This window comes from Ciona intestinalis, chromosome 10 (assembly GCF_000224145.3).
Source record: "Ciona intestinalis chromosome 10, KH, whole genome shotgun sequence".
NCBI classification, from domain to species: Eukaryota; Metazoa; Chordata; class Ascidiacea; order Phlebobranchia; family Cionidae; genus Ciona; species Ciona intestinalis.
This window is the reverse complement of record NC_020175.2, coordinates 587,577-606,795: the sequence shown is the minus strand read 5'-3', so window position 1 is coordinate 606,795 and position 19,219 is coordinate 587,577. Positions and strand designations below refer to the sequence as shown.

The following is a 19,219-nucleotide window of genomic DNA, read 5'->3' as shown; positions in this document are numbered from 1 at the left end:
GGAATGGTGAATGAAGCAACTGTTTCATGTTTTACTTTGGTTCTCGATCTAAGGTGGCGAAATTTGAATGAAGTCGAAAAAACTGATTTAAAGAAATTGTTTTCCGGTTTGTGATGGTTTATGTTGAGTGTTGATTCTTTGTCATCAAAATCTAAAAAGTAATCAAGATTTTGTGTCAAAAACGGATATTTAATAGGAATGGAAAGACGAAATGGTTGTTTATATTATAACTTTAACTTTAGTGGAATAAACTTGCATTAGATAATGTGATGTGAAATCTTTTATGGGTAAGGTCTTTTTACACAAGTTATGAATATGGGGAATTACCCTGTTTGCTAATAGAGAGTGTTTCATTTAGATACGATACAGGTACAACACATCCACAGTTGTTTTGTAGAAATTCCTCAATGACCGATAATCCTGTTGTATTGCCATTTTGACTAACATAACATCAACAGTGTTCTGTTGAAATAAAAACAACTTTTTTACCAATGTGGATCAAACTTTTTTTATTTTGAAATCAGTTAGTTAAAGCAAAGTGTTTTTTTAGCACTTTATATATGATGTTTCAGCAGAGCTTTAAAAACAACAATTCTATATGGGTGAGGTTTTACGATCACGCCAGGTGACCTAAGGTTTCAGATAGATTTGGCTCATTCCCACGATCCCACCCAAAATATCAATTATATATAGATATAATAGATTATATACCTTCTTGTTTGTGTCAAGCCAAAATAACTGAATGTCATGTTTTTCCCGGAAATGTTGAGAAAGATGACTCGGCATTAAAATCCTGGTTGCCTCGGTAACGGTGTCAACGTTCCAACCAAAGTAGTCGCTGAGTTGTTGTTTAGTTGTTGGGACAGGGCCAACAATGAACACAAAGTTCCTGCCTGTTGTGTTGTCGGCAAAACCAACCTGATACTTGCCATTACTTCGTCGTTTCCTTATTTGGTCATTGTCTCGGCTGCATCTTTTACGTAGTGGTTTTACTGGGGAAACAATTTCTTGCTGATCCCAGTGAAAATCATGCGCTAAAGTGATTAGATTCTCTGCTAAAGTATGAGCACTGTAGTCTATTTCCTCTTCGTCATCATAGTCAACTTCTTGCTTGAATAGGTCAAAGTTCTCGTACGTTAGTTTCTTGAAATCACATAAATTATGAAATCTAATGCCACCAGTTTTCACAAACTTGTACCCCCACTTAAACTGCTCGTTTTCATTCTCAACTCGACCAGTTTTTAGATTCCAGTTAAGAGCTTGTGCAGTAGAGCTTTGGAAATTGAGCAAAAGTTTACACACAACGTTATATATGTCGGCTTTCCATCGCTTTCCGTCTGTTTCAGTTGTGTTTCGCACATAATTTTGATGAATTAGAAATACGACTTGATGTCCAGGCATTAGGAAAGCTAGTATAAATAAAACCTATGGCGTATAAACACTTTATTTTCATTTTAAATGTAAAAATAAGCATAAATAAAGACAATGACTTTTAAACATTACAACTTCATTCATTAAAAAAGATAAACAAACTTTACGTTTCCCGCTATTTTTTAACATAGAAATCGTACGGATTTTGGTAAGTAAGTAATCGGGGATTAAACACTTACAAAAAGTATGTAACATTATAAAAATATGCAAGTAAAGTAATGTTGTAAAAAAGAATAATTGAATGAAGTTATAACCGTTAATATTTTTAAAAATAACTCCGAAATGCTTTTTTTATGATAACATTTATTTTTAGTTTAAATAAAGATGAAAAGGGGTTTTAGCTTAATTACCCGAGGAAAAAGAATTAGCGTAAGATAATTTAAAAGTTAGTTCATTTTAAATTAACAAATAATCAAACTTTAAGACATCCATTACGTCACTAAAAGATGACGTCATTTGTGTGAACGATATTAATACGCTCGTAAATTTGAGGCAGCGAAATACAAAGAGGCGCTGGTGGTATAGAAGGTGGGGTAAATTTTATTTCTCCGTTTATATACAAAAGCGAAGATCAAATTTATTAAAACAGCGAAGAAAATGAAATTAGCAGCAAAACGAAAGTCGTGAAAACTATACTTGAATAAAAGTGAAGGAATTCAACTTTATTTTTTTATTCGTGCGCGGTGGACACTGCTTACACGGGTGTTCCGAAAGCGTGGCTGTCAAATCCGCGAAAGTGGCCATAGTTGGTAAGGACGTACCGCGCATTCTGTGTGTATAGAGTTGATTTAAGAAAGTAGAGAAGAAGATTCGATAGCGGATATCTCGATCATTTAACTGTAGAACAGCTCGTCGCGCACCAATAGCCGGTTTCCTACTTTAAACATGGGTCTGTACTCAATAGACAAGTAGTAGCGTTCCAAGAGAATAACTGTCAAAGGCGGAGCGAAAAGATTTATGAAATAGCGGTGGAAAATATGAGTGATAGTTCAGCTGGTGTTGCGGCAATTAACGAGCGTGACGAATATTTCGAGGTTTTCGGTCTGAAATTTATAACCCGCGCAAGCAGGAAAGGTTAACGTCCGATAGTGACGAGTTCTTATCAGATAATTAGTTTGCTAGCATCGTATGAAGGAATATCTTCGTAAACATCCCACTGTTGTCCAGGAAAGGCCAAAATGGTAGACGCTGTTTGCGGTACATGCCAAATCGCCATAAGAGAGTAGAATATTCGTGTTTAAATATCAACTAACCATGTTCCTACACCGCTTGCTGGTTCCCCTTTTATTCATTCATTCAATAAGATGTCAGTTACCACCGGGAGTTACGCTACAGGTGAGACACGTTTAAATGTCATTGCCGCAACCCACTTATTTCATGACCGCTTCCAGTCCACTCATGTATTCGTCCTAACAACAAAAGGCAAACTGACCTCAAATCGGTTACTAAATGGAAAAGTACACAACCGATTGGCCGACTTAATCCTTTGTATAACAGTTCCTTTTCAAACTTTAATCCGCAAAGCTTTGGACTTGCTCAAGTATTGCAGACAATTGCCGCATTCCCTTTGTAAATTTTAAGCTGCGTCAAGTACATGTAGGCCAGAATATAGACTATATTAATATATAAAAACGTTGTGTTTTATTTAATTTATAATTATAGTAGGTTGGGGTTAAGGTTTTTATTATCTTTTTTCGTCTCAAAACACGATTACGAAACGTGGAATATTATGTCCTAAAGATGTATATCCATCTTACCCCACCTTACTATACATACGTCAATACGAATGTTTTTAAATAAAACTAACTATTACTATCATCGTGAAATTACCAATTTACCCAATATGCGTTTTTATGGATTCTGTTCCCTAAATCCCGTGTCTTTCAACACTAATACCCGAAATGTCAATCAAAACATACTTTTTCTTCGCAGAGCAACCGCCGTGTCCCACAAATTGCCCCACGCAACCCAAGCGGTCGAACCACCAACCCACAAAGTTCTCAAACGTCACAATCAAGACCTACAACCGGTTTTAGCCAGTTTGCCCCGAACCCGGTTATGTTCAACTCAGTTTTCTCCCGACTTAGCATACTGGAGAACGAGTTGCGAAGGGTAACGGCCACCATTGGGAATAATCTACGGGTAACGTTGACAAGCACGATGGTTGAACGGATAGGACGTAAGTATGATGTGCTTCACACAGATTTAGGCATATTATATTGCTGGGTAAAATACGGTAAGATGCGGGGTACCGTTAGCACAGAATGTCCCGTGTTTCCTGATCGCGTTTGAACAATTAACAAAACGCTCGTTTAGAGTCGTAAGGATACGTGCATGTAAATCTGCAACAAAACTACGGTAAAAATTTTTTTCCAGATTTACAGAATGAAACATGTCCAATCTTCCCCCAACTTACTATACGATATAAACCAAAATCGGTTGTCTTTCAACACATCATGACACAAAGTTGCCAAGACATGCAACTGCCATGGTTTCTTAATGGCTTAGTAAACATATTTAGCATAGACCATGGTGACTGACATACGTATATATGCCAGGGAATCTTGGATTCATGACAGAGTTGGCCCATTACCCCAACTTATATACGATGTTAGTGAAAATGACTTTGGTTTTGTTTATTATGTTTAGCGTTTTAGCAACAATGAAAAAATGCTTACACCTCATTCGTAAATGAAAAAAGTACGATAATATAGCAGCGTGAGGGAAGTTTGACGTTGTTTCACATTGTTTTCTCGTCCCGTTTACTAGTAAACAAAATATTTTTCTCGTCCCGTTTACTAGTAAACAAAATATTTTTCTCGTCCCGTTTACTAGTAAACAAAATTGAAAGAATTATAAAACCGTATCCTTACGACTCCCATTGACCGTTGTTAATTGTTTAAAATATCAAGATATTTGGATTTTATGTGATAAAGGTGTCCCGTCTTCCCTCAGCCTAATATATTATGCGATGTTTAGATTTCTAAGAGGCAGCGAAAGTAGCAAAGATAGAGATTCCGAATACTTTGCTTTGGGATCGCATGCGTTTGCACTTTGTAAGGTTACACAGGCTTTATAGACACATGGCACCACGTCAAGTATAGTGGGATTGGTCTGAATAGAACTTGGAAACCATTTCCGTTAATTCAACATTAGAAGCTCATGAACACCCACGAGAGTTAATTCCGCTGTGGCGAGTGAACAACGTCCGGTGGCGTGCTGGTGAAACTACATACATAATCTTGTCTTGTGCGCTATATACCTGCTTCTGAGTCAAAAGCCTAGCTGTCTATGACTTGCCTTTCAAGTATGTACATAAACATTCTGACCTGAAATTCCAGAGCGGCGCCTGGACGACCAGTTAATTCTATTAAAATGGACGTTAGCCATACAAAAAAATATAAAAAATATTCAACCACAAAGTTACGTACGTGTTATTCGTAAGCAGACACGATGTGTATGAAACAAAACACTCGTGTTAAAACAACTGTCACTGCCCTGCCACATAAGAATACTTTATCGTTTAATGTGGGTGGCTAATACGACTAGTCATACAAGGACGAAAAACAAACAATAAACAATCACCCAAATAATCACATAATATGGAACGCCTCCTAAGCGAACATGTAATGTATCTTATAACGACTGCAGTTGTCCTGAAACACGAGCAAATTTAAGTTACAATCATTTATTCTTTACAGGTGTCCAGCAAGATATAGATGCGAACGAAATGCGATTAAAGCAGAATAAAGCTATCATAGATAATCTGAACATAGAAATATCATATTTAAAGAACAGCAACGATCATATGCAACGTAGATTGAACAGAGTAGAAGGTAATTATGTATTGAATTAATGATATTGTGTTTAATCACTTACATAATACAAACTTTTTTTTGCCTCTTTTGTAAAAATAATTAAGCGATTCATTTTCTTTCCCGGCCGCATAAATTCAACAAAAGAACAATTGTAAAAAATATATTACGCATGGTAGCAAAAATTCCACCAAAATTTCATCATTATCTATTTTTGCAAAAAAAAAAAATTTTTATCATTACAAAACAATGATACAAGTGCCAGTAATTTTCCCCTTTCCATTGGGGAATCAAAAACTAATACAGGCTTTGTTTTTGTATCGCCGCGTATCACACTCTACTAATTTTGGCCATACCACTTCTTGGATGTGGGTTTATACAATAGTTTAAGTTTACGTTGTCTTTAATTGACCATGGAGGCTTTTATCTCTCACAGTGGACAGTTGGAAATTGTCCAGATCTATAAACGGCAATAAAAAATTGCCCATCGTTGAACTAGAGTTTGCTTTTAAAATAGCTTAAAGTTTAACTTAACGTTGCATTTAAAGCTGTTTTGAGAAATTAAAACATTCGGAAAATTGACCTAATTAAACAGCTGTTTCTAATACACCTCCACAATTAATAAAGAATTATAGACAAATCAATCTGTTGTTAGATATCTAAACGGCCATAATGTTTAACCTCCGCCAATCAATTCGGCCAGGAAGCTCATGAATTCCCGTCAGTTCCAAAGTTTATTGTTTTAGACTTTGTAGTAATACCAAGGTCTTCACTTATACCTTTAGAAATGCAAGCTGAGCAAGGTAGTTCAATCAACGAACTTGTGACAGCAATGCAATCTGTTGGTAACGGCACAATATCGCCCGTCAGTGGTGTAACTTCATCGGGGGATGCAACTATATCTCGAGGTAACGTTGCATCACATACATACAAAAGGGGTTGGGGCAGATGGTATACCTTTCATTCTATTTCCTCGTCCCATTTGGTAGTAAACAAAGAACATTGAAAGAATTCTAAAACCATATCCTCACGGCTCCCATAGGCCGTTGTTATTTATTTAAACTTTAATCAGAGTATTTTATGCTAAAGGTGTCCCATCTCCCCTCCACAGTACCATATATATATACTCATATGCCCGTGCCACAGTTAGAATTATCCCTATTTAATTAGTAGCATCCAAATTCAGACCGCCACCACCCAACCAGCGACCCCAAGGTTGCTTCTATGCTTCAGCACATCGGGCAGAGAATGAACGAAACCGAAACCATCATTTCCAACTACGACACTTACTTTCAATCGTTTGCATCGAGTATTGACGCTTTGAATAGAGAGGCGCATATGTTGAGGGGTAAGCTAGAACTCAATGTATAGTAGTGTGGGGTAAAATGGGACAGCTTTAGCACATATTATCCAAATGTCCTGAATGTGTTTAAACAATTAGCAACAGTCTATGGGAGCCGTGAAGATGCGGTTTTATAATTCTTTGGATGCTTTTGTTTACTATCAAGATGGACGAGTGAAGGAATGAAAGGCTCCCATGTTTCCCCACCCTTTCAGGGTATATTATGTGCAAACGGTATCCCGTCTTCCCCAACCCTACTATATACAGTGCCGCTTATGTACGTATACGTGTTGCATCCATAAACCTTGTAATACAGCTGATGCGGAGTCACGCACATTAGCGTTGGGAGAAGTGAGTGAGACGGTCTACAACATGCAAAGTGACGTGGAGCTACTAAAATGTAAGGTTTATCAAATGTATCTGCATTAAAATGGTAAAATGAATGATCGTTACACACAGCATTAAATTATTGCATGTACATAAAATCAAAGGTTTCATTTCAGCTTGGCACGCCAGACACCCCAAGATGTGGGCTAGAATTTGTTTATTATACCGCTATACCTATTATAGCTTCACTCAAAAAAATCAAACAATCACCTATGTCCTATAAAAATACGTATCTGCGTGGACAAGGTGTCAGAACATCTATGTTATAACGATCGTCGTTGCCGCCATGCAAAGATAAATCAGTTTTATTCGTTCATTTATATAAGCGACACTAATTACACTTTGCGTTCAATTACAGCAAGCGAAGAAGCTTCTCCTGAAGATGCTTACGACTCCGAGATGGTTGCAGGTGATTTCCCCTTGTCGATCGAAGACCTCAGTGACGCAATAAGAGCCATTGAATCGAAACAGACCACCATGAACTTGACGATTCAGGTTTGATTTCCATAGAGATTTAAAATGTTTATGAAGTATGGGGTTGAGACCGAAAATATACACATACGCTCGAGAAAGATTTGTTTTCGATTTATTTCGGTTTATTGGTGTATTAAAATTGCATTAGCAAGTTTTATAATTTTTTCAAAACGACGACATGCTAAACCACGTATTAATAACCATAAACATATAAAACGAAACCGGTATTCGACTTCGGAGAAGCTGTTTGGTCAAATTTGGCATACAACATGCATATAGTTCGTAACATTTCACACAATATTAAACCAAGTAAATTTTTCCCTGGCATTCTAACTAGCAGGATACGAATCGTGGTTGGTTAACCCTGGGTTCGATTCTAGGCTAGGGTTATAAAACCAATCGCCTTGGACAGACTGTTGTGTCATGCATTAATACCTTATGACCGTTCTTTGTATATTAGAGCGGGGCAAGATGAGACACCTTTTCATTCTATTTTCTCGTCCCATTTGGTAGTAAACAAAGATCATTCAAAGAATTATATAAAATTTCCGCTTGACTCTCTTAGCCCGTTGTTAATTGTTTAAAACACGATCCGGATATTTGAATATTATGTGCTAAAGATGTCTCATCTCACCCCACAGTACTATATAGTAAGGTGGGGAAAAATGGGACACCTTTTCATTATATTTTCTCGTTCCATTTGGTAGTAAACAAAGAACATTCAAAGAAATATAAATCCGTATCCTCACAACTCCCACAGACCGGTGTTAATTGTTTAAAACATGGTCAGGATATTTAGATATTATGTGCTGAAGGTGTCCCATCGTACCTCACAGTCTTATTTTATTCAGAATATGACTTCGGCACTTGGTAGAACCTCCACATCTCAAGGTTCTCATCCAGCTGTACCTAACCCACCCACTTTGAACGGAGATGATTTGAATATCTTTATGGACGTTGCAAGATCAGTGGCGACGTTGGAAGAATCTATTAAACAAGTAGAAGGTGTGGAAATTGAGTAATCAACTTAAATGAATTAAATAGTATAGAATTTAAGTTGGGTGTGGAAAGATAGGACATTGCTACATTCTATTTTCTTGTCCCACTTGGTAGTAAACAAAGAACATTTACGACTAACATAGACTGTTGTTCTCTGTTACAACATTCAGGATATTTGGATATTATATGCTAAGGGTGTCCCGTCTTACTTCACAGTAATATGTAACAAGTGTCGTTGCGCCAGCCTCACGACGATAAACATGCTACATGTATTCATTATATTTATACTCGGTTTGTGTCGCTTTTAAATTAATATTCTTTATCTGTTGCAGAAACGCAGCGCATAACTAACGGTCAAGTTAATCTACGAATTGAAGGAGTAGCAACAGAAGTTCAGAACTCCATAAGAGACAGAAGGAATGATTTTTCTGTAAGTTAAAGAGCATTACTATACTGTGTATTTTAACCAAGTCAGCATCTTAACTACAATTTTTACCATCTATGCTCTTTTGTTATTCGCTCTTCAGGGAAAGAACCATTCGGTAAAGTACCAACAAATCAAGACTTGATTTTGCTGTTAAATAAGTAGTAGACAATTTATTAGTTGCTTACACAAGTGCTATATTTTTATACAAATATTTGTTTTTAGACGATTGAACAGCAGTTACTTCAACTCAACCAAACTACAGAAAAGTATGAAGCATTTTTTAACCAATTCGGTACCGATGTTCCTCTTGGCCCAAATCCCGAGTTTCTTTCTGATTTTCCAACGGGTTCGTTCCCATCTACTGAAGGTATCCCAAACTCTTCTAACGCGCAGCTTTCCGCTCAAACTACGAACTACACAGACGAGTATCACTCTAAAAACATCAGCTACCAGCAACCAGAATTTGTGCAGCAAGGTATGTGGTAACTGTAGGACAAGGTGTGTGAACAGTACACTTGTGTTATAACGAGTGCCATTGTTCTGCTACGAGAATAACTCAAGTTACATGTTTTCATCCATTTAAGGTCTCAGCAAAATTGGTGGGCTTGAAAACACGTTGAACCAACTTCGTACGGAATTTGTTTCCTCGCTAGAAACGGAGAGAAATCGTATAAATAACATTGAAAATCAAATAAACGGTGACACTCCAGTAGTTCCTAATGGAAGAGTTGCAAATGTGCTTTTAAGTCCTAATGCACATGAGATGGAACAACTTAAAGTTGACGTATCGGCGTTAAATTCTAGCGTGGCTTTCCAAGCTTCCATGTTAAGCCAAGGAATACGAGAGATTGGAAATTATGAGTTGCGGTAAGATTTTTATTTCTTTTTACGCAAACTGTTAGGATGCACACCTAAATTGGTTTGATAATGCAAACTTATTGCAATTAAAATTGCTACACTGACTTGTGTGGCATGCATCAAGCCTCCCTATTTCTTAGCTTTGTAACTTCTTCCTTACAGCATAATTAATTTCTTTATTTCTTGTAAACCCCTGACTTTGCAATTAATGTCAAAAGTTTTCTGCCCCAAAACATGTAGAATACCATATGTTTATGATAATCATTTTCTGCACTTCCTGTCTGTTCTCCCACCAAGTTTATATTATAATTGGATGAGGAAGATGAGACACCTTTACATTCTATTTCTTTCCCTTGATAGTAAACCAAGAACATTTAAAGAATTAATAAATATGTCCTATCTCACACATTATTATATATTTGTTTAGTTTAAGAGCAAGAGAAGCTGAAGATCAAACAAGGATAGCTGAGTTTAATGACATGAAGAGATTGTTGGTAAACGCAACTGAATCTCTTTCTATGATGAGTTTATCAATTGCTGAGCATGAGTTGATTATACCAAGCATATTTGAAGTGAGTTGTTTACAAGATATTTTGCTTACAACACCCAGGGTGCTGCAACACAATAGTAAGCACTGGGTATAAGCAATGACTTTTAAGTCGGAGCCGTTGCACAGTTGGTTAGTGCGCATGCCTCTAACCGAGAGGAAATGGGATCAAGACTCGTCGCTGTACTTGTGCAGAAAACCTAAAGGGTAAAGAGTCAGCCATTTAAGCAAAAAAAAAAACAAAAAGACAATCACCCACAAATAATATATACATTCATTCATTTAAACATTCATCAGTAGCATCCATTGGTTACAATGCAATTACCTAATAACTCAGTCACAGCGATGGACTGCCTCGCCATATGACCTGCTCAATAGAGAACTAACAATCCTCCTTTTTTACAGAGTTTAAAAACAAGCGATGATATTTTATTAGACCTCAGTTCCCAAGTCTACTCACTTGATGGGGCCATTCAGGTTTTGAATCGATCTTCATCTTCAGCAATCTCCCAACCTCCTGAGGTTGATCCTTTGCTTCCAGAAGGAGCTGAAATTGAAAGAAGAAATTTTGCTACAATATCCGAACTTCATAGTTTGGAGCAGACCATAGTTGCCATGGTGACTCGAAGTGATGTTGCTCAGAAGAATATTCAGATGTTGAACTCTCAAGTATCCTCTCTTCTCTCCACTTCTAAGGCATCAAGGATGTCTAAACTAAACTCTTCTGTGATTGAAATATCAAACCAAGTCAGTGGAATGCAAGATATGTTAGGTTTCCAGCAAAGTGAGATTTCACGTTTATCTCTTGGAGTTGAGAGTTTAACTCAAGTTTTAAACGAGAACACGCCATCTTTAACCAACACAAGGTCCCCAGTAAATATTACTGATGACTCTGCCATTATAACTTTATTGGAAAGCAGTTTAAAGGAGTTACGAACACAAGTGACGGAGCATAGAAGATGGTTGGGAAACCAAAGGCGTCGTATTAGACACTTAGAAGGTAGGATGTTGTCTAAATTGTACAAGCTACTAATCCTTTCACGGTATTTACTGAACTTTTCGTATACTAAGGGTATGAAAGTCTTGTAGAATGCATGATAACTATTTTTAATGGGTAATTCCTTCTGTAGTTCAAAATACAGTGGATCTGTACATCAAATTAAATGTATTTCTGCTTAAATAAACTACACATTTTCTGCTTAAGTTTGTGGTTTTCTAGATAACTAAAGACTACTTAATTCTCTACTTAACTAACCAAATTTAACTGCTTTGAAAATAATCAAACGCAAATTGATTTTAAAACTAGCCAGTTTCTAATGCTTTACTAACTGAGTTCCCACTAACACCTTACTAACCAAACTACCAGGAATGAGTATTGAATCGTTTGCTCGAACATCAGACGTCTTGTCTCTTAATGCATCGCTATCTGCAGAGATGGATTCCACCAATGCAGTTGTGGAAACAATGTCTTCACAATTATCAGTTCTTACTGAACAAATAAATGGAGGCGTTTCACAACTTGGAAGTCAAGTAAGTCGATGAATGCATGTAACCTGATTTACCTTTGTAAAACGGCAGTTGTTTTAACACAAGTGTTCTGTTTAATACACCTCATGCCTGCTAACATACATAACTTTGTGGGTGATTATGTTTTGGTGTGCCGGACAGTATAGACAACCCATTAGTGACCACTGAGTTAAAGCAATTGGTGTTTCTTGCGCAAGGACACATATGCACACAATCGGGACAGTATACAAAGTGTTCTAATTGTTAGTTATAAAATAATGAATTTAAAAAAAGTCCTTATGCAAAATCAACTCTAAAGCAACTATTTAGTTGTTTGAGACATTATAACAAGGTCTGAATAAATTTGTATGGCAGTTGTACCACAGTGCAGAAGTATGTTACAGACATTGTAGTAAATAGGTTTATTCCTTCAATTTTCCATACATATTCTTCATACATATTTTCTATACACATGTTCCATACATAATTTCTGTACATATTTTTTTTCCATATAGGACTTAAAAGACAGCAACAACTCCCAGTTAAATTTAAGTCTCATCGATATTTCCATCATTCAAAGAAAGCTTTCTAATATTTCAAAGTTACTTCAGCCGTTAAACATCCCAACCATAAACACAACATACGAAGATATTCTGATCCAACAAAACCAGATGTTTGAAGATCTAAGGTCAATTCCTTCAGCTTTGAGGGTGTTAGAGTCACAGGTATGCAGTGTTTTATACACAAAACTTAAATTGAAGATTCCTTTGTATAAAACAGGCAATTACCTTTGCATACCCTGATTGGCAAATTAAATGGGTCGCTGAAAAGTGAAAAAGTCTGTCTTTTAGGATCGCAATTAAAGAATTACTTAAATATTTTTTTATGACAAAGAATATGCTTAGGAATTATATATAAACAAATTATATTATTCTGTATTGGTGAGGGCATATGTCATGTCAAAGGCCATAGGTTGTAGTTGGCTTATTACCCAATCTCCAAACATAGACTCTGATAATTTAAATGTGAGCAATCAAAGAAACCAGGCGTGACAACACTGAACAAAAGGAGAAGTGAATAAAAGTAAAACAGGGATAACGAAAACGAATAAAAAATATACAATAAAATTGACAAACTAAACGTCGCACACAACAAAGACTAAAATAATGCAAACCTTAACAAAATATATAAAAAAATAAGCATATGTGGGCTCATACCCCCAATGTAACACTTCTAAATAGCATGTGCGTCAAACGATGTTACTTATTAATTCTTGTGTGGCAAAAATACCTTGGCAAAAACACCTTACTAAACGAATTACTTCACTTAATATTAAACCAATATCATCGCAGATACATTCCTTCCAAGAACCCATACAATCCATCGCAAAGTTAAACAGCAGAGTTGAAACACTGAATGGAATGCGAAACTTAGTGTTTCAAAATGCTGGAGACATCACCACCTTCCATAGGATAGTTGCTAACCTTGAGAAAGATATTCAAGCTGTTTCAAGATCAATTGCTGGGGTTGGATATAGACAAGATAGAATTGATTCCTACCATGCTGATTTCAGGTGCACAGAAAGTTTATTTTTTTAAGTTAGTTCATAAAAAATGACTGTAAAAGAAAGATCAGTTGTACCAAAAGCTAACAATTGGGTTGTATTTCTTCGAAATTCACTGCTGTTACAATGATAGGTGTTAATATCCTTGGACAAGAAATTTAACAGTAAACAGATTGCATATCTTTTAACAGTTATAAACAAATGATCCATAGAGATATTTTGATAAAATTATAGTGCGATCTTAAAAGTCAAACATTTTATCTCCCATACGGCAAGGCATCATCATTTTTTATGATCACAATATAAACAATTGCCAAAAGATCTTTCACACTTGTATTAACTTGGAAGCAGGTTTTGCGACTTAGGCAATGCTTACATGATAATGATGTTAAGCACAAAATTTTGTTTTTTTTTAAAAATTATGCTTTTTTATTTTTAATACGTGCAGGAACCAGCTAAACCACACGAAAACCAAGATCGACCAAACAGATGATCGAGCTGTGATCCTAAGGCGTAGAATGGATGTGTTGGAGCAATATTCATCTCGTAACTATACCAGCACTACCGGTCTTATCACATCCTTACAAACACAAGTTAATGATGTTCATACATCAGCTCAAAGTTTAAATGATCTTCTTGTAAACATGGATGGTAGGATGCAGACACAGGACTCTGAAAATCTACAGTTTCATAATGAAATGGAAACCAGAGCTCTGAGAACGGAAAAACGAATTGAGGACCTAACCAGGGCTTCTTCTCGCCATGATGGAGACCTTTCTGGGCTAAGACAAGAAATAAATGAAGAAAGTAATCATAGAGAGAGTGAAGATAGAAGCTTGAGGACTTCTCTTGATAACATGCAAGGATCAATGGAAGCAATGGAGGGAAACGTGGTTGAGATTCGACAAACTGGTGCGGTGACAAATCAACAAGTTACTGCTATGCAGGAAATTCAATCAAGAAATGCAGGTAAATGTCTAAAATCCTAGAACTTAAAGCATGCACATTATAACACACTTGGGTATACACCAGTACGCATGTTTTGGGTTGCTAAATGACTGCTATGCAGGAATTTCAATCCTTTTCTTAACATTTACTACCATAGTGGTTGTGGATAAGAAATTTAACATTAAATTTCCATAGAAACAAACATAATTTACAACCGTGCATTAGGTGTATGAAGTTATTGTGTACGTCTTATAGAACACAGATAAGCCGTATTTTGCATGGCACTTACAAACAATATCGTTTTCTGTATTAGCTGAATCCACAAGAATATCCGGCCAACTGTCAACCACTGACAACACATTACGTGCATTATCTATTGCTGTGGATGGTTTGGAAAGTTCCTCTTCTGCACAAAACGATCGTTTAGGAAACTTTGATGGTGAAATAAATGCAGTGAAACAGTCGATTGCCGCTCAGGTGAGCAAATTTTTTGTTAATATTTTTTCTGATACATATGCTACTATGAATAATGACAATTAGTGTTTTTTTGGATCTTCTAAAAAATCCTATAGTCTTGCCATATAGTAGATGTGCTATAATTGGAATAACAATTTACATTTTATATACCAGAGGTGCTTTTCAATAAATGAAAAGGTTAAATATGAATTACATTTACAGGCGAATAGCATGCAGTCGACGCGACAAAGTGTTGTAACAATTAATGATCAACTGAATGCTGTAGACCAAAGAGTCCAGGTGAATGTGTGTTTAATTTGTAATGTAGAAAATTATCGTTCGGCGTCGTGGCAAAGTGGTTAGCGCTCCTGAAAATAAGCGTGGTCGCTACACCTAATATATTTTCTTCCCCAGAGGTTTGAATTATTTGTGTTGAGAGCTGAACAAACGATCAACAAACACAGATCTGACATTACGTTTATTCTCGATAATTCAGCCAATCATACGGTCGCGATTGAACGATTGAAACAAAGGATTGGATTTAATCCACAAGGTAAGAAGTCAGATTGAGTTTGATTTTATTTTATGTGAAACAGCTTCTAAAAAACAATTGATTAAAAAAGCACTTGTAAAGTGTTATTTCATTGGTATGCCCCTTTAATATTCTACATCTTCCTGATTTCAGAATCGTTTTCCAACCTCACAAATGAAATATTGTCGGAGGTCGAACTATTAGACCAAGAAATGCAAACCATAGCAAGTGAATTGAACATAGTTAAACGACAAAGTGGGATCCGAGATAGCTCGGTGGTTAGGATGGAAGAAAGGCTAACAGAGGTGGCCACAAGGTTTGTAGCGTAACGTAACAGGTTGTGTTTAAACATCTTTGGGGGTATAATAATTAAAACCAAAAAAAGAGAAGAGATTAGCAAAATTCTGTCGCTTAAAGCCACTGGTCAAAACTACTTGAGAAAATTTGTCAAATAAAAAACATGTTTTGCCCAAACATACACCACAATTGAATGAATGAAATTTGCTTTATCTTCGTGAGGCCAGAAAACAACAGTCGTTATAACACGGGTGTTTATACACCTCCTGCCAGCTTACGATTTACCATGTATGTTAGTTTGTGGTTGATTGAATTGTAGCAGAGTCAAATCCTTATCCATTTGACCAGAAAAACACACCATACTTGTCTATTAAATTGCAACTTTTTGTTTTTGTTTCAGATCAACAGACAACCTTTCCAAACTAAATTCACACAGATCATCCATTGATAGAATAAGCAACAACCTAAATCGACATTCCGATCAAATATATGATTTTGAGTTGACTTTAAATGACCAGAGAGCTGCCAATAATGATCTGCAACAGGTTTGTTTGGTGTTGAACTAACTATTTATATGTTGAAAATATAGGGTAACTCCTTAACAGGCACTCCTAAGCGGGGTGTAGGAAACAGAACTTTAGTGTTATAATGACTGTCACTGCCCGTCACTCCAGTTAAATAGGTTCTTTCATTTATTTGCTTACTTTATTCTTTATTATACTTTTTTTTATTATTTATTTTAATCTCCAGGTTGTAGCATCCAACCGAGACAGCCTTGCTTTGCTTGGTAACGTTCAAACAACATTTGATCGAATGAGTGAAAGATTAACAGATGCTATCACAAGGCAAAGCAATAAAACTCGATCTATGGAAACATCTGTTAATTCTATGAAGCAAAAGGTAAATGGTATTGTAATTGATTGAATAATTGAATGTTACTTGTTTATCCCCATGGCAGGCAAAGACTGTCATTATAACATAGGTGTTTATACACCTTGGGTCCACTTAAGAGTAGAGTAATAGTTTGAACTATCATAACACAACTAATTCAGAACAGTTTTACATTTTCGTGGTCAGCTCATTCATAAACTAAATTTTAAGGTGTTGGGTGCCGATGCGGACATAAAACAAGACATGCCTCATCATAGAACTTCACCATTAAACTTTTACAGGTATCAGAAGTACAATATGCGGTAAAAGATCACGATCGTCAAATAAACTTGTTGCGGAAAAGTGGCATTAGTCTCCAAACAGACATCGACCAAATCTTCCGATCATCTGCCACCATGGAACAAGTGTTGCGCAGTGCTGTTTCAAATATTACCTTGATTAATAGAAACTTAAACTCAGCTGGAAACACTGGAAGCTCACTTCAAGCATTAGAACAAAGGTATTTGCTAAAAAAGGAGTCAGGCTATTAATTACAAAATAACACAGACTAATTCTATGTTTAGTTTACACCAGGAGAGCAGTTTCGAAATAAATTATTTTGTTAATCAACAATCGAAGAGTGTTTATTTATGGCATATAAACTGTTGCCGCCAAGGGTGTTACTGGATAGGACATTTAAATTACAGGATTTCTTTAACATTTATATTATGCCTGAAACATATGTTTATTTATTTATTTATGTTTTTAGACTAAATGATCTTCAGTTTGAGATGCAAGGATCCTCACAAGTCGTCACAACAAACGAAAACAAGATCTCTCACATCCAAGGAGTTATTGATCAACTCAGCTCTTCTGTGACCCAAGTCCTCGGAGCAATGGAGGAGTGGGAGAGGGGGAAGAGACTCCGGGAGCAAGTGAGGAGCAGGGAGATGCAGGAGATGAGAAATGAGATTGAACACAGCGGGTATCTTGCTTCACTGATCAGATCTTTACAGGTGGGAAGAATTCTATTATAAATTATTTGAATTAAATAAATAAAACTTACTGTGAGTTAAAACTAACAGCCACACAACAGCCCAGTATTGTCTTTTTTATGTTAGTGGTGTGAGGTCTCTGTTCACAAGGAAAAATGATAAGTGTGTAGAAAGAGTTCGGACATCATCAGTAACGATTTGTTTAATAAAAGCATCTCACTATAACAAACTGTGTGTTTGGTTTAAAGGTCTTCCTTTGAATTTTTTTTTAATATTTGCAGAAAAGATTATTTTCCTAAAAAAAGGATGTGTCATGGGATTTTTTAGTAAAAGTAGTAAAAAAGTTAGTTGCTACATTAGTTAACACCAATGGGTGATTACACCATCTACATTGATTTATTGTTCAATCAAGGACATAGATATAACAATGCATTTGTAGGATGTTTTAATACACACCCTTTTCATTATATTTCATATAGTTTATTATTTTAACTACTGTCATTTTGCTTCTTAGTTTTTGTCTTTTCTCCCTTTATCAATTTCTCCAACTGTTTCCACAGAGAGAGCTTCAACACCACAACCAACGACTTCATGTTTTGAACCAACGTTTGATTGACAGCGGAAGCAGAAGAAGTTCTAAAGACTCCACAGTTAAACAGAATGAAGATAGCAGGGAAGATGTTCTAACTGCTTCAGGTATGTTCGGCATCTCCACATACTAGAATTATTTCAGTGCTTAGAATTACTCCAAGACAGTGGCTTTTCTTTGTCTAAATAAAACTACGTACTTACATACGTAAACCGTAAGTGGGCACAAGGTGTATAAAACAAAAAGGCCTGTATAATAATGAATGTCGTAGACCCTGTAGGTTTATTTGGGTTTTAGTTGTAACTTTCGGTATTATAGATTTTTTCAAGCAAGACAATATTAAGTTTCTATTCCATTCTTAATCAGTTACCAAATTACAACTTTTGACTGACATTTTCAGGTTGGATACCAGAAACAACAACAACAACAACAACAACAACTGTGGATCCAAACAACCAATCTGAGTTGAACAACTTGTTGAAACCTTTGTTGATTCAGTTATCAACAACCAACAAAAGTTTAGTTGATTTGGAAGAAAGATTAAATCAACAACAACAGAATTTTAATTCAACAACAAAACAGTTTCAACGGGTTAGTTTATGATCACAAATAAATAATAATTAAATAAAAATTGCATTCAGATTTATAATAAGGCTTGCAGCAACTATATAACTAAATGTATCTTTTTCCTAATAAAAAGAAAAAAGAAAAAAATTTATGGGAAAAAAGCGTACAAAGGGAAAACAAGTGTTTTTAATTGTTTAATCACAATCAGGATACTTGGATATTATGTGCTAAAGGTGCCCCTCTTTTCCTCAGTAAAAACTAAAAAATAGTATTATAGGAAAAAAATAAAATCACTGATTTGCATTTTGTTTTAACAGAGATTTGTGACTTTGAGTGACAGCCACACAAACACGCACACAGGAGTTCTCAAAATTCTTTCTTCGCTTGAAATAGAGTTATCTAATGTAACTTCCCGGTTGAATGGTTTTAGTTTATTAACCAATCAGCACCAAGCTATGATTGACCAATCAGAGGAAAGAATCATAAATGCAACAAATCTTGGGGAGTTAGCGATTAGGAGTTGTAACAAAGTTAACATGACTACCATGGTGGAAATATCAAAGTTAGAAGTGCTCCTGGCTAACAGGTATGTGATGTACCTTAAGGGGTAAAGTG

At 35.9% G+C, this 19,219-nt stretch overlaps 2 protein-coding genes across 2 annotated transcripts in view; one reads left to right on the top strand and one right to left on the bottom strand.

The window, feature by feature from the left end:
* The window catches only part of LOC100178337, an 11,072-nt gene extending 9,637 nt beyond the window's left edge, over positions 1-1,435 (bottom strand). Inside the window, exon 1 of the mRNA XM_018813745.2 lies at positions 794-1,435. Coding sequence (XP_018669290.1) covers positions 794-1,401 — 608 coding nt within the window. The 5' untranslated portion in view covers positions 1,402-1,435. The remainder of the gene's footprint in view (positions 1-793) is intronic.
* Positions 1,429-19,215, top strand: LOC100183059 (putative leucine-rich repeat-containing protein DDB_G0290503). Its single transcript, XM_026836459.1, has 28 exons — positions 1,429-2,766; positions 3,364-3,610; positions 5,133-5,267; positions 6,032-6,154; positions 6,433-6,594; positions 6,905-6,988; positions 7,334-7,470; positions 8,301-8,454; positions 8,781-8,878; positions 9,098-9,350; positions 9,460-9,742; positions 10,161-10,305; positions 10,686-11,280; positions 11,647-11,810; positions 12,302-12,511; positions 13,139-13,359; positions 13,799-14,319; positions 14,612-14,775; positions 14,977-15,054; positions 15,169-15,307; positions 15,440-15,602; positions 15,984-16,128; positions 16,334-16,483; positions 16,756-16,973; positions 17,223-17,469; positions 18,009-18,144; positions 18,438-18,628; positions 18,922-19,215. The coding sequence occupies exons 1-28, from the start codon at positions 2,686-2,688 to the stop codon at positions 19,213-19,215; spliced, it is 5,538 nt and encodes a 1,845-aa protein (XP_026692260.1). The 5' UTR covers positions 1,429-2,685.
* The last annotated feature ends 4 nt before the right edge of the window (positions 19,216-19,219 follow it).

Bases quoted from the DNA above. Each gene is read 5' to 3' on its own strand.
- LOC100183059 (XM_026836459.1), top strand. From the start codon at position 2,686: ATGTTCCTACACCGCTTGCTGGTTCCCCTTTTATTCATTCATTCAATA. The intron at 3,611-5,132 runs GTAAGTATGATG...TATTCTTTACAG, and splicing joins GATGGTTGAACGGATAGGAC to GTGTCCAGCAAGATATAGAT. The intron at 12,512-13,138 runs GTATGCAGTGTT...ATATCATCGCAG, and splicing joins TGAGGGTGTTAGAGTCACAG to ATACATTCCTTCCAAGAACC.